At 44.0% G+C, this 13,370-nt stretch overlaps 1 protein-coding gene across 26 annotated transcripts in view; it reads left to right on the forward strand.

The window, feature by feature from the left end:
* FBRSL1 (fibrosin like 1) overlaps positions 1 to 7,589 on the forward strand; it is a 547,946-nt gene extending 540,357 nt beyond the window's left edge. For 23 of the 26 annotated variants that reach the window (XM_055795612.1, XM_055795613.1, XM_055795626.1 and 20 more), the window contains 3 exons: positions 1,186 to 1,269; positions 2,282 to 2,522; positions 4,578 to 7,589. In XM_055795612.1, coding sequence (XP_055651587.1) covers positions 1,186 to 1,269; positions 2,282 to 2,522; positions 4,578 to 5,811 — 1,559 coding nt within the window. In that variant the 3' untranslated portion in view covers positions 5,812 to 7,589. The remainder of the gene's footprint in view (positions 1 to 1,185; positions 1,270 to 2,281; positions 2,523 to 4,577) is intronic. The other 3 variants (XM_055795625.1, XM_055795614.1, XM_055795628.1) reach the window with 1 other exon arrangement.
* Positions 7,590 to 13,370: the final 5,781 nt, after the last annotated feature.

Genomic DNA, 13,370 nt, shown 5'->3' on the forward strand with positions numbered 1-13,370 from the left:
CAATCAGTAAATGTGGCATGCCACATGACCTAGTAGACTTTTCTGTTGTAAACACCCAGATTGACATCAGTTCCTGAATATTCTATAAAAATTAACTGTATCTCTGCAGTCGCTCATCTACTTAATATCAAAGGGGAAGGGCATGAACAGCTTTTCAAAAATAGGTAAATAAGCAAATAGTTGTTTGCTTAAAGATCCAAGCTATTTGTGCTGTTTGCCTCGATATTTTAAATACAAGAATATCCATGAGGAAGTGGAGAGCAACACACCTCCTGTAACATGACAAGTTAAAGACTTTAAAGGGACAGTCAAAAAGCTAGTGGGCAGGAGGAGTTGTTTAGAGAAGACCAGTAGGAAAGAAAACAAGTACACTGGTATGATTTAAACCATAGCCATCTCTGGAGTGTGCAGAAGCCTGAGTCAGGCTCTGTCTGCTCAGAGAGGAACCTCTTCTGATGACGGGTGCCTTTAATAAAATTAAAAAAAAAAAAAAGGCAGGATTTTTTATAAAGACAAATGCCAGTAGCCAAATAGTCAGATACTTGACTAGGAAAGGCAAGATTCATCTTTGCCTCAATGGATACAAACCTTCCATCCCTATGTAGCTCCTAAGACTATGCTATCATTTCCACCACCACTGGGACCAAGGAAGCTGTTATGGGAGAGGATTTGGGCACACAGAGGCCAAAGTTAGTTGGTGTAAGGATGGATGTGTGTAGCAGTTAGCTTAGGACTGTCTCTGTGCACTATTACAAAGAGGGTAGAAAGTTGTATACAGAAAACAAGAGGGAAAGAATGCATCCCCTCAATATGCTGACTGAGGAGCCTGCTGAGGTTCTTCTTTCAAAGCAATTGCAGTGCTTCTGCTCTTAGTACTGATAAGGAAGGAGAGTTATAGCTCAGCAGCAGCCACCCTAATTTCAGCTATTAGACCTTAATTTCTAGCTCCCCTCTGACTGGCATACAAAAGTTTATTACAGCACCTGTTTGCAGAGTGAGCACTGAATCCCTTCTCCATTTTAACGTGATGGGAATTTTCTGTGCAAAGAACCTTGCAATGAGAAGGATCAGCTTAAAGTCTGGCCTAATCCTACTTGGATTCAGACCGTTAAGAAGGGGAGGGGTGCGTTTCATTCTCCAACATTCTTGGCTAAATGCCTGCTAAATCCCTGTTTGCCTTTCCAGATCCATTTAGCAGGTCAAGCACCTTCAGCGGCCTTGGGAACTTAGGCAGCAATGCCTTTGGAGGATTAGGCAGTCATGCTCTGAGTAAGTACTGGCTGGGTTACTGCAGACAAACATCCCTTCCAGAAAAGCCACATGCTAATATTTACAGCAGCTGGTGGTAGTTTTTAAAGAAGTTTAATTCCTAACCTCCATTCTCCTATCTGAAAACACTGCACCTAAGATTTCCAGGTCTCTGCGGTGGGAGCTTTTCTGCATGTCACAGACATCACTAGCTGTGCTCTGTGTCTCCTCACTGCTGAAGGTTGGTGCCTTGTGTGCTCCTAGGGGTACCCAAGCTGCAAGACCCCACTGAGCTCTGGGACCCTACGGGCATCTAAAGTAACACCCTTCAACGGTGAAGATGCATAGTGGAACAGCTATTGATACTTCTCCTAATTCAGCGTGTAGACTTCCTCTGTTAACAGTTGTCTGAAGTTTAAATTACCTGTATAAAATTCTTTTACTTCAAAAACATCTTACCTGTAGGCAAGACATGCTTGAGAGCCACACATATGAGAGCATGCTTTTGCATCTCATGGTGCAACAGGAATCAGCTGAAGACTGATGGAGGAAAATCAGGTGACTGTTCTGAAAAGCCTATAGCCAAGCTCTATTTCTTACACACACATACATACCACCAAATAGTCTGGTTTCTTTAACAAAAAAAGTCCCTGAATCCTCAGCTGCAAGCAGCTGATCGCTTGTAACTACCCAGAAATTATAAAGTTTCTGCCAGTGAGAGGAGCTGAGGAAAAATACTGCTTTTGTGCTGGAACCCTTGCTGGGGTGGGGGGAAAAGAGGAGCTGGGTATTTTCAGTCATCTCTGAGTTATTCAGGTGTATAGTTAAAGCTTCCTCCACCAACAGCCTTAAAAGTGCTGGTGGATCTTACACCCAGTCTTGGAGGTATCTGTATCCATCTGCTAGTAGCTCCCCCTCACCATTAAAAAGTCTTGGAAGGACAGTTCTGGTCGTGATTAGCATTGTGAAAAATGTGTATGTAATTACTTGGTTTTAATTATTTTTAACTCTTCCTCCCATGCCATTTTTCTAGCTCATAACAACATTTTTACTCACAAAGATGGCCCAAACCTGCAGAATTTCAATAATCCCCATGAGCCATGGAACAGACTCCATCGGACCCCACCGTCCTTCCCAACACCTCCACAGTGGCCCAAGCCCACTGATTCGGAGCGAAGCTCCTCAGTGACAAACCATGACAGAGACAGAGAGCGGGAGCGAGAGCCCGAGAAGAGGGATCTTTCTCTGAGTAAAGATGACAGAGACAAAGAGAGGTAAGCAGGGTGTGCTTTTCAGCGCTTCCTTCTAGGCCTATTTTTCATCCATACTTTTTCTGATTTTTCCAATCATAAAATACTCTTCAGAGCAAAATTGCTTGTCTTTGAAGCAGCCGCTACGCCTCTCCCTCAGATAAGCACAAGTACTAGCAGTACAAAAAAACCCAACCCTTTGCCTTTTAGGATTTGTCCTCTGTGGAAATATGGTAAGCCAATCCCCACTAGTAGGTTAATAAAAAGCACCAGGCTGAGGAAATGAGTGTGTCAGTGTGTTTTCAGGGTATGCTTGGTTGTTTTCAGTGCAGCTGCTTTACAGTTGCTGTATATTCTGAAATCATGAAGCTAGCATTGTGATGGAGCCTTTGGAGACAGTCATAGTTCTCATTAACATAGTTATGCTGATGAATTCAAATGTTAGCTGGACATTAACAAGATAAAAATGCAAATGCCTGTATCTGGAGCAGCGCGCATGAATCCATTAGCAAAACTGATTTTAAAAAATTGCATTGTAACCCTTATTAACTATGACAGGACTGTATCACCTGGACTGTAAATCATTGTGTTGGCTTCCAGTTACATGATTTTGAAGCTGTAAAGCTCTTTATATTTCAGAGCCTGGCTGTCTCTAACAGGCAGCTACTTTGTAGGCAGTAACAGCCTGCAAGACTTAGATGTGTGCATCTGACTAGTGATAGGGGGTTCATAGTTTTCCTGGAGTGCTTTTAATGGGGTCTTCAGGCAGTGCCTGTGAACAAGATGATGTGGAAGCAATAGACTGAAAATCATCTTGTGTTAAATGTTGAATTGTCTTGACACCCTTGCATGGACAGTCATTCAGATAGGAAGCTCCCTTCCTGGCTTTAGTGTAATTCATTGGCAAACCAAGGTTACTTTGCTCTCAAGAGGGGTTAATATCTCTATTACATTTCTATTAATTCAGCTTAAGCTGTCCCCAGCATCCCTGTTTGGACATGGTTTTAATAAACCGCATCCTTGACCAGCAGTCAGGACTACCACAGAGGAAGAAATCTGGGTTAGCAACTGTAATCATAAGGGAGAAATACTTACAGAATCCCCGAAAACACCTCCAGCTTTTGGCACTCAGGTCTTACAGCTCTTCAAAGCAAACCTGGCATAAAACTTAGGCATCAGTGAGCCTCTCAGCTACATAATGTGGTTCTCTCAATCACACCATCATACTTTGCATCTAAAGTGTCTCTCATTCAGAGCAAAGTGCTTTTAAATGTTGAGCATTATTTATTCCCCTCTTTAAAAAGGTGGGATTAACTGTGACTAATTGGCTTGCTCAGAGATAGAGGTGCAGTTAGAAATGTAAAACCCTCATGCCTCTCTTTCTAAACCATCCACGCTGTCATCAAACTCCTTGTTCATCATAGCAGGTCCTCTTGAAATGGAGGTCAATTGCTCAGTTTCATGGCCTATTCCAGGATTTTTTTCCTTAAGCACCTAGCTTACCTGCCCAAACTGCCAACCACAAAAACTCTCCTGCAGCTGCATAGGAAAATAAAGCATCATGTTGTGACTGCTTCCAGAAAACAAGAGTGGTTTGTGAAGGGCCTGCACACATTTCTGTAGGCTTCTGGTTTGTGTGCCTGGTTCCACATTTTAGGAAAGGAGCCTGAGTTAAGAGTGTTACATCCAAGATCATTGTCTGGCAGCAAGGTGTATATATGAACAACAGTAATCTCTTTTTTAAAAAAAAAAAAAGAGCTGTCTAGAATTCTTCTTTTCCTGCATTTCTCAGTGAAGCAGGCTTTCTCTTAGGGTAAATATACCATTTTTTTAAATGCATTTCAAATTTAGTCCTCAAATTTGTGGACATTTTAACATTTTGTTCTAGGTAGCATGTAAAGGCAGGTAGTGCATAACTTTTAGTTAGCATCGCAGCTATAGCTGATGCTAGCATAGCTTTTCAAACCATTTCCTGAGCAATCTCAAATTACACAACTAGGCACAGTATAATGCATGTCCCGCATCACATGTATGTTCATTCACACAAAACCAAGGATGTGTGTTCTCTCTTTTTTACAGAGACCTCATGGATAAAAACAGACATTCAAATAGATCCTCACCGGCATCGGCTCCAGTGACACATCAGATAAGCAATCTCATCCGCAGCAACAGCCAAACCTCCAGTGATCCCATCAGGCAGGTTAGCCTCAGTGAAAGGGAAAGATCCAAAGAACCCGAGCGAGAGCACCCTGACCGGCTGAGAGAGCCGCCCATAGCAGAACACAAGATCAAAGAGAGCCGTTCCCCAGTGAAGGAAACTCCAAGCCATGATAAGAGACCCTCTGAGGACAACACAAAGCCAGTAATCCAGTCTGTATCACCATACAGCAAACCTGCACTAAGTGAAAGCTTGAAGCTCACCAATCTAATGAGCAAGGACATGGAGAGAAAGACAGAACTTCCCAGCGACCTCCAGAAGATTAAGAATGACATCAAAGTCAAAGAGGAGAGGAAGGAAGACAGTGATGTGCTGGTGGTAGGCTCTGAACCTTCACAGCACTCTCGATCAGTGGAGCATCCCCCACCGCCAACTTTGCATGGATTATCATTGCCTCACTCGATGGCTGCCTCTATGCCCATCTCCATGGGCAGCGTGCACCAGATGAACAACATGAATGTTCTGGACCGCAGCAGAATGATGACCCCGCTCATAGGCATGAATCCTTTGTCAGGAAGAGAGAGGCTGCCACATCCTGGATTTTCTTGGGACCCAATGAGGGACCCATTGCGAGATGCCTACCGGAGCTTAGACCTGCACCGTCGAATGGACTTCCAGCTCCGGACGGATCCTATGCATAGGTTCCCTACCACCTCTGGATTTTACGACCATGAGCGTTCTTATAGAGACAGGGAGCCACATGACTATAACCATGAAAACCTTCTTGAAGCCCGCCGAGAGCAGGAGCGGTTGCGGCAAGTGGAGGAAAGAGAGCGCTTGCACTTACGGGAAGAACTTGAGCGTGCCAGAATGCACCACTTGCACTCGTCCCCCATCGAAAGTCACCTGGCACACGTGCCATCCTTCATGCCTCATTTAAGCGGGATGCATTACCCCAGACTGAGTCCATCCACTGCCATGCACAATGGGATTTTAAATAGGAACCCACCAACTGCAGCGCTGAGCGCCCCGCCGCCTCTTGTACCAGCGAGCAGCACCAGACCTGCCTCCCCACGCAGGACTACTCCACTCACAAACTCAGAGTCCAGGGACTATTCCCCCTCTAGGAACCCCAAAGAAGTAGAGGCACGATAGTCCCCAACATTGAATTTTAAACTCGCCTGTATATAAAACAAACAAACAAAACAAAACAAACAAAAAAAAAAACAAACAGAAAAAAAAAACAAAAAACAAACCTTTTACAAAATGCACTGCTGTAAACTTTTTTTTTTTATGTAAAATTTGTAGAAGTTAAGCACATTTCCATAAATAACGGGGTCGGGGATGCAGACTTTCCAACAAGAAGGTTGCTGAGAATGGGAATTTAATATATAGGTATTGATTTTTGGTTTTGTTTTTTGTTTCTGTGCTAAAAAAAAATTAGTTAAAAATACCACGTTTGTACATTTTTTCCCAAATGTGAGAAACATTTTTAATGGATTTGTATTTTTTTTAATTTTGTGCTCTTTATTCACTTAAAAAAGAAGAAATTTTGCTTTTGTTTTTAGTTAAATTTGCATTTTAAAGGCCTCAGATCCTTAAGAAAAAAATACCCAGGGTTTCTTAAAAGTATTATTTATGGAAATACTGTAGTTTTACAGTCCACTGTGAGGTTCCCTTCTGAGGCCAATTGATCACTTACCTTGGTACTTTGGAACCGAAGTTACAGATATATATTAAAATAATAATAATAATAATAATGTACAAAACTGTTTGTTTTTTGCCTTATTATATTATGCAGAAATTTAAGAGGAATTTTTTTTGACTTCTTGTTTTAAACAAAAAAAAACAAAGAAAACAAACTGTAAATATTCTGTTAATATAAATGTACACCAATATTAAATTCTTAACATAGGTAGACTTTATAAAAATGGTTTCTAGAACCACTCTGGTTATTTGTTAACATGGTTACAACTCATACTCTTGTCACAGTCAGAAATTCACACTCAGAAAGCTAAGTACGGCATATATACTTCAACTATGCAAGAACTTGGAGGCAGATCTTAGTGGATGTTGGGGGGAGGAAGGTTTAAAAAAAAAAAAAACAACCCAAAAACAACCAACTCGCAACTATGGAGACAGAATGGAAATGGCATGTGAAAAGGAAGAAGGATGCTTGTGTTTAACAAAAAAAAAAAAAAAAAAAAAAAAAAAAAAAGAGAGAGAGACTGAATTTTTTTGTACAAACACAAGGGACAGTTCGTCAAGGAAAGAGAGAGACACACGCTCCTGGAAGGGAATTTTGGTTTCCTACTTTTCAAGCTGGCAAAAGCAGATGGAACTGGCACAGTACCATGCGGCAGACCCTTTCCTTATTTTTTTTTTCCTTTTTTTTCTCTTTTTTTGTGTTGTGGGCAGGATCGCTGGCAAGCAAGGACAATTTTCCGTGGACCCCTTGTGCTAATTGTGCAGTGTTCTTATTGGAATCTGTATACAAGACAAAGTAGAATTTTAGGAGTGCAAACAAAAAGTCTAATGGTTGATTAAAAAAAAAAAAAGAAATTCTGATATATTATCTATAGTACATGAAGACCATAAGCAAATGTTTGTTTCAGTGTGGTTCTGCCTTGAACTGCTTTTTGGCATGATTTATTTTTTATTTCCAATTTTACTTTTCATCCATATGTAAATTTTGCCATGTTTTACTTGCTGTACCATCCCCCCTCCCTTATTTTATTTTTCAGTGTCCATGTTTTATATATCCTGGGCTTTTTCTCTCTAGTTAATTCAGCCATCCGCTACTATTTTCTTGGCTCTGTAACTCTTGTTTCCCCCCCCTCCCCATCCTCCCCCCTGCACCCCCTGTAATTTTAAACATTCAGTTTCCTTGTAGATCAATGAAGATAAATACAACATTGATTTTGGATGAAAAAGGTAGTTGAGTGTTTGTGTGTCATAGCTAGTGCTGTTAACTGGGAGGCTAATGGTTTATTGACGGTGCTTCAGCGGCCGGGAGGAGGCAGCTGGTGGAATGGCTTGGTGCTGGGAGAGGGATTTTATTTTGTTTGTGAATCTCTCCCAGCAGAAGGAACACGGCCCATAAAATGGTTCGGCGGCAGTAGCTGTGGCAGTCAGGATGTGGGGAGGAGAGTGGTGCTGCCGGGCTAGGCGGCAGCCTCCCAGCCTGTGGCCCTGGCACAGGGGGCACCTCGGGCTCTGCGCCTCGTGCACTGGTCTGACAGTCTGCTGCTGAGGGAAAGGAGGGCAGAAAAGGAAGCAGAGCCTCTGTGCAGCAGCTTGTTTGAAGGGATCATGCTGCTGGCATCGCTACGGGATGGTTATCGCCCTAAGCACTGTTCTTCCATGTGCATTTTCATTTGCTTCCCCAGCTTTTCCCGTAGGCTGAGAGCAGACATCTGCAGGGGAATGGAAAAGTGCTCCAAGCCCCCTCGCTTGCAGTAACTGATTTAACAGTGGGTGACTGTGCTTTAACAGCATGTTACAGCTTCTGTTTTTAAGTTTGCGTGTGACTAAATCACCGAGCATAAAAAAATAAAATGAAATAAAATAGCAGGGTCCTTAATCTGATGAAAGAGGGCTTAAAACAAAATAGGCATTAAAAATCAGCACCTGCTCTCCCAGCTGAAATCAGAGGAACATATAACACATGGTGGAAATGATGTGTTGGACTCAGCATACAGATACTCGTAATGCTGGCTCAGGGGGCTTGTAATTCTCTCCTGGTGCCGTTGTCCAACATGGCATCTTGCTTGACACCACCTCTAACACAGACCTGCATAAACGAACCTCCCTGACCTCTGCTAGAGAGAGTCCATAGCTCTATCTTACCAAAGCAGGTAAGTGCAAGCAAAGGGGTTGTTACTGCACGCTTCAAAAAAATAGAATAATGGACTGTACCCTCTGGAAGCATTTGGTCCATGTACGGCTTAAAAAGTGAGCATTAAATCAATGCCATGCTCCCCTGGCATTCCTGAAGGATTGCTTATTGCAGCCACACCAGTGCCAGAAGAATTCATTGTGACTGATGCTGCGGCAGTCTGAATATTAAAGAAAATCAGCGGTTTGCCATTTACTGTATTAGGAGGCATTGCTCTTAACGCTTTCGCAGGATGACCCATCAATAATGCTGCACTACAGTGGGATTCCTGCAGAATTATGCAGTGCCGAGTATCAGCCTTCTCACAAAATGGTTCATCATGATTAATGGTATTATTACCTAAACAGAGAAACTAATTAATTCAGCCTTATTCCTTTAAGCCACCCCAGCTGAGCCGCCTTCTGCTAAAAAGAACTGGTACAGAAGGACTTCCTGGGTTTTATGCGGTTCTACCACCGTGGAGCTTTCGTTTTGTGCAGTTTTTACCATTTCTATTCTACTTTCGGCTGTCTCCCTAGAGACTTCCCTCAGTCACCAACAAAGGGTGGGATTTAGCAAACAAATGACGGTAGTAGGAAGATGGGATTTGTAAGGCTCATTGCTTGCCTCAGGCAACCTATTTTTAAAAAGATGCTCAGGAAAGCATAAGGAGGGAGACCAGCTCTTGCACTTGTGTTACCTTTTGTCCAAAACGTGATGCCACGCACCACTGCAGCTTGGTGGAATGAGATTTGGCATGCAGCCGCTTCAGTTAATGGGGGCCAGTCTTAAACTGGTAATAACAATGGACAAAATAACCAGGAGATCATGGAGTGAGGGAAAAAGCCAATCTGTAAAACTGTAATGAATCCTCAGATTACTTTTAAAAAATATTAACTTGTTTTTGATAAAAAGATCTAGTACTTCCCTAAAAAGCAAGCTTTATTGCCTAAAATAAGCATACAGGAGTTGTCCATTCCAGCCTTTATAGACACCATAAATATTTAGTTAGTTATTGGTGACCCCATGTTAGACAAAGAAAGGGTTGGGCAGGGGAACCCAGGGACTTCACAGCCTGAGCTGCCACCATGAGACCTGCAATGCCATCATTGCTCAAGGCCAGAGGAGGGAAAGCACAAGAAGCCAACTAGGCAGAAATGCAATATGCTGAGGGCTTAGGCAAGGGTGAGGCATACCTTTGCTATGGGCAAGCTAGCAAATGCCAGAATGAGAGACAAGGTAAATTGGTGCACAGCTCAGGCTCGAGTTGAGAAGCCCTTGGCGGTGGGTAAAACGGGGTTTGTGTTATCGTTGGCTCACACTGAGCATAAAAGGAAACCTTTCCTTTACCTCCTTCAGGAAATTCTCTTTTGCTGCAGTCTTAGGAAAATAGTTGTGTTGCAGTTCTGAGGGGGTGATTTTGGTAACGATCTGGTGAGTGACCAAAAAGACATTGCCCATGGCTGAAACATTGACTTCCCCACACTGGGGACTGTGGGGTCTTTCCCTGCATACCCCCTTACAGACCTTTCCCCAGTGCTTCTTGGTGTCCCCTTGCACAAGCAGTTTGCTTTGGGAAGAGTCTAACCAAGGAAAAAAAGACAAATGGGGCTTTGGCAAGCAAATTTAGCGCTTTTACTGAAATCCTGGGGAGCTGGCAGCCCAGGGCTTAGCTGGGAAATGCAGTGCTTTGGGAAGAGTGTGGTGTCGGGGCTCAGCCTTAAATGGGGCATCACTGCAGGCACAGCAGCAGCAGCTGGGGGAGTCCCTTCATGTCCACCCACAGCCAGCACAACAGCATCCCCCCTCAGAGCCCACAGCTCTTTCATACCACTAAGATGGATATTTCATCGGGAAATGCCTTTCCCAGTAGCACACTGGGATGTGAAACTGAATAAAAGCAGGGAGCTGGGGAGGGCCACAACAGGCCAAAATTACAGGCTACCATTTCTGAACATAATGGGGGAAAAGAAAAATGAAATGGTGTTTTGAAGATTAACTTGGACAATATTTTTCCAAGGCCTTTGAGGGATGTGTGTGTGAGGAAAAAGGGTTGATCCCCCTCACCCCAGCCCCTGCTGCTACAGCACAGCTGGAGGCCTCCCTACGGCAGCGGCTGGGACCTCCTTGCAGGTGTCCGCACCACAATTTCTTTGTCTTCTCACAAAAAACCTTCCGCTCCATTAACCTTCCCTAATTGCTGCATTTATCATCAGCCATTTTCTGCTTGTTCTCATCCTCATTCAGTGAGGACGTGTCAAAATAGAGATACACCCGCAGTCCCTCCCGCCGATGAAGCTGTTCGGCAGGCACCGGCTGCTCAATTGGCCGTTTAGCAGAAGGTCCCTCATTACCGGCTCGACAGTGGCTTGTGTGTCACACAGATCACAGCAGCCGAGCCGCACTGGCCAGGTGTCAGGCCCTTTGCACGGAGCCTTGATAAATAGCTGAAAGGAGAAAAACAGAGGACTTATTTTTTGACACAAAACCCAACCAGCTTCATCCTCCTCCTCCAACTCCTGATAGGAATTCATGCAGCAAACTGCAGCTGCCTGCAGCAGGGTGAAGCCCTTCACCTCCCCTCCAAAAGCAGTTTGAGGAGCAGAGGATGTATTAGACACCCAAAGGAGACTTGGCCCCAGCTGACACCCGCGTCAGCCCCAGTCACACACTGCACGTCCTTGGCAGTGGCGGGGGAGCTGTGCAAGAAAACGGCTGCAGCCCAACCAGGGCAGGCAGGTTTCTGCTGCTGTTCTGCGGAAGAGCTGTCTCAATACAAGGCGGCATAATTAACTATTCCGCAGCATTTGCTCACCATTTTATCAAAACACTTCTCTTAATAAATATTATTATTTCAGGAAAAGGAAAACCCAGTTAGACACTTAAGGAAGTGGCCAGCTTTCCATAAACACCCCACTCCCTGCCACAGCCTCTCCTTCTCTCCAGCACTTCCAGCCAGTGGAGAGCCAGCGTTCAGCGATGCTCCCGGGCTGTGCCAGGAGTGGTGACATTGCTCAGAGAAAATTGCAGAACTGGAGAACTTTGTGCAAGTGCAAATGCAAATTCAAAGTGCTGGCCAGTGAGAAACACAATGGTGGGGAACTGCTTTGGGGAAGCTTTTAGGTTTCATTATTCAAAAACCTTTCTTCTCATTTTTTGTGCTATAAAATAGCACTCCAAAAACATTTGACTCCAAAAACCCTGAGACGAGAGTGATTTTTGAAAGAAAGGCAGTTTGTTGAAATAAGAAAGGAATGAATAATTTTAACTTGAGAGGAAATAAGCCCAGCTGAGCACCACATCAGAACCTTGTGCTGGGTGAGACCAAGCCTCAGAGGGCTGGGATCTCTTCCACATTGGCTTAATGGTACCAGCAGAGTGCAGATGCTGGAAATTCCTTTTTTTATTTGTACCATGAAGCAAAGATCCTCTTCTATCCCATGTTCCTCTATGGCTTGGAAAGTCCTTTCATCTGGGTCAATGGCTCTTAAACGCAAAAGCAGGAGCCACTATCACCTCTAAAATCCTTTCTGGGGGCTTGCTGAATTACCATCACAGACATGGGGCCAATGCAGTGCTTTGGAAGGAGGATGAAAAGATGTAAGAGTGTCTCCTTAATGGCTTGTTGAATGAAAAAGGTGGAAGAAAACTGACCTAAAGCACTTTAGGTTCCCCTCTGGAATCTGCATTATTTTTTGCATTTCACCAATACGAGCTACAAGCTGCAAGCCTCCTGCCTGCTTTTAAGGACGCATTCAGCCACTTGTGGGTGGGCTCCCACAAACCCCATTGGGATGCAGGCAGCCATACCATGTCTACCAGACAACAAAGGACTAGCAGAAAGCGAGAATATAAGTAAGCAAATTTCCTGCCATGTCTCAGTAACAAATAGCAATACACACCAAGGCTGCTGTGAAGATCAGCTGCCTTTCCACCTGCCTGATAATGTTGATGGGTACTGGGTCACAGGCACTGAGGGCTTCTACACCTGCTGTGGAGGGAACAAAGGAAAAGGGAGAAATTTTATGGGCATTTATTTTTCAGATCTAAGATGGCTCAGGATTTTTGCTTTGGTAATGGACATCTAAGAGACTACAGCATGTGAAAAACATCTGACAAGGGAACTTCATCTGATTGGCAGTTTGCGCTAAGCCCTGTTGGACAGGGGAGGTGATAGTACCGCAAAATATACTGTTATAGCTTCCCATTAAAAATTGCACCTTAACTCTCAGCACATACAGCCGATAGCCCTGAAGAGGCTAAAACCCATGCATTGCTGTCACGGTGCTATACAGGCTAACCATGTGTCTGCAGCTGAGAAAGCAGGGATGAAAAGCAATCCAGCTAGTCAAGGAATTAATTCAGCTGGTGGGGATGACTCTGGAGGTCACACTCAGCCAGATTAGCCTTTCCAAGAGCTCAGCATTTTCTACCATGTCCTACAGAGTTGCATTGATCAAACTCTGCAGAATTTAAAGGTTAAGCCTCAGGTACAACGCAGCTACCTTCCAGTCAGATACAGGATTGATACCACTTCTCTAGCCAACGTCAGAGCACAGGGCTTCCAACAGCACATGCCCAGGGCACAGCAAAGCAACAGGAGGAACCAGATCCTCTCCCACCCGGATCTGCAAAATCCACACCGGCCTATTTGGACCATTACTGACAGATCCTATGGCAAAGACACTATGGTTTTTCTGCACCCTGCCTCCAATGTGTTCATTGGATGACTTCACACAGCCAGACACGGCCAAAAATGTGCCTCTGTGAACTAATGAATTGGTTTAATTGTCTGCCAAACCTGAGAGCAGCCAAAAGTAACAAATTAAAGTTTACA

The sequence above is a fragment of the Falco peregrinus genome, chromosome 2 (assembly GCF_023634155.1).
Source record: "Falco peregrinus isolate bFalPer1 chromosome 2, bFalPer1.pri, whole genome shotgun sequence".
NCBI lineage: Eukaryota > Metazoa > Chordata > Aves > Falconiformes > Falconidae > Falco > Falco peregrinus.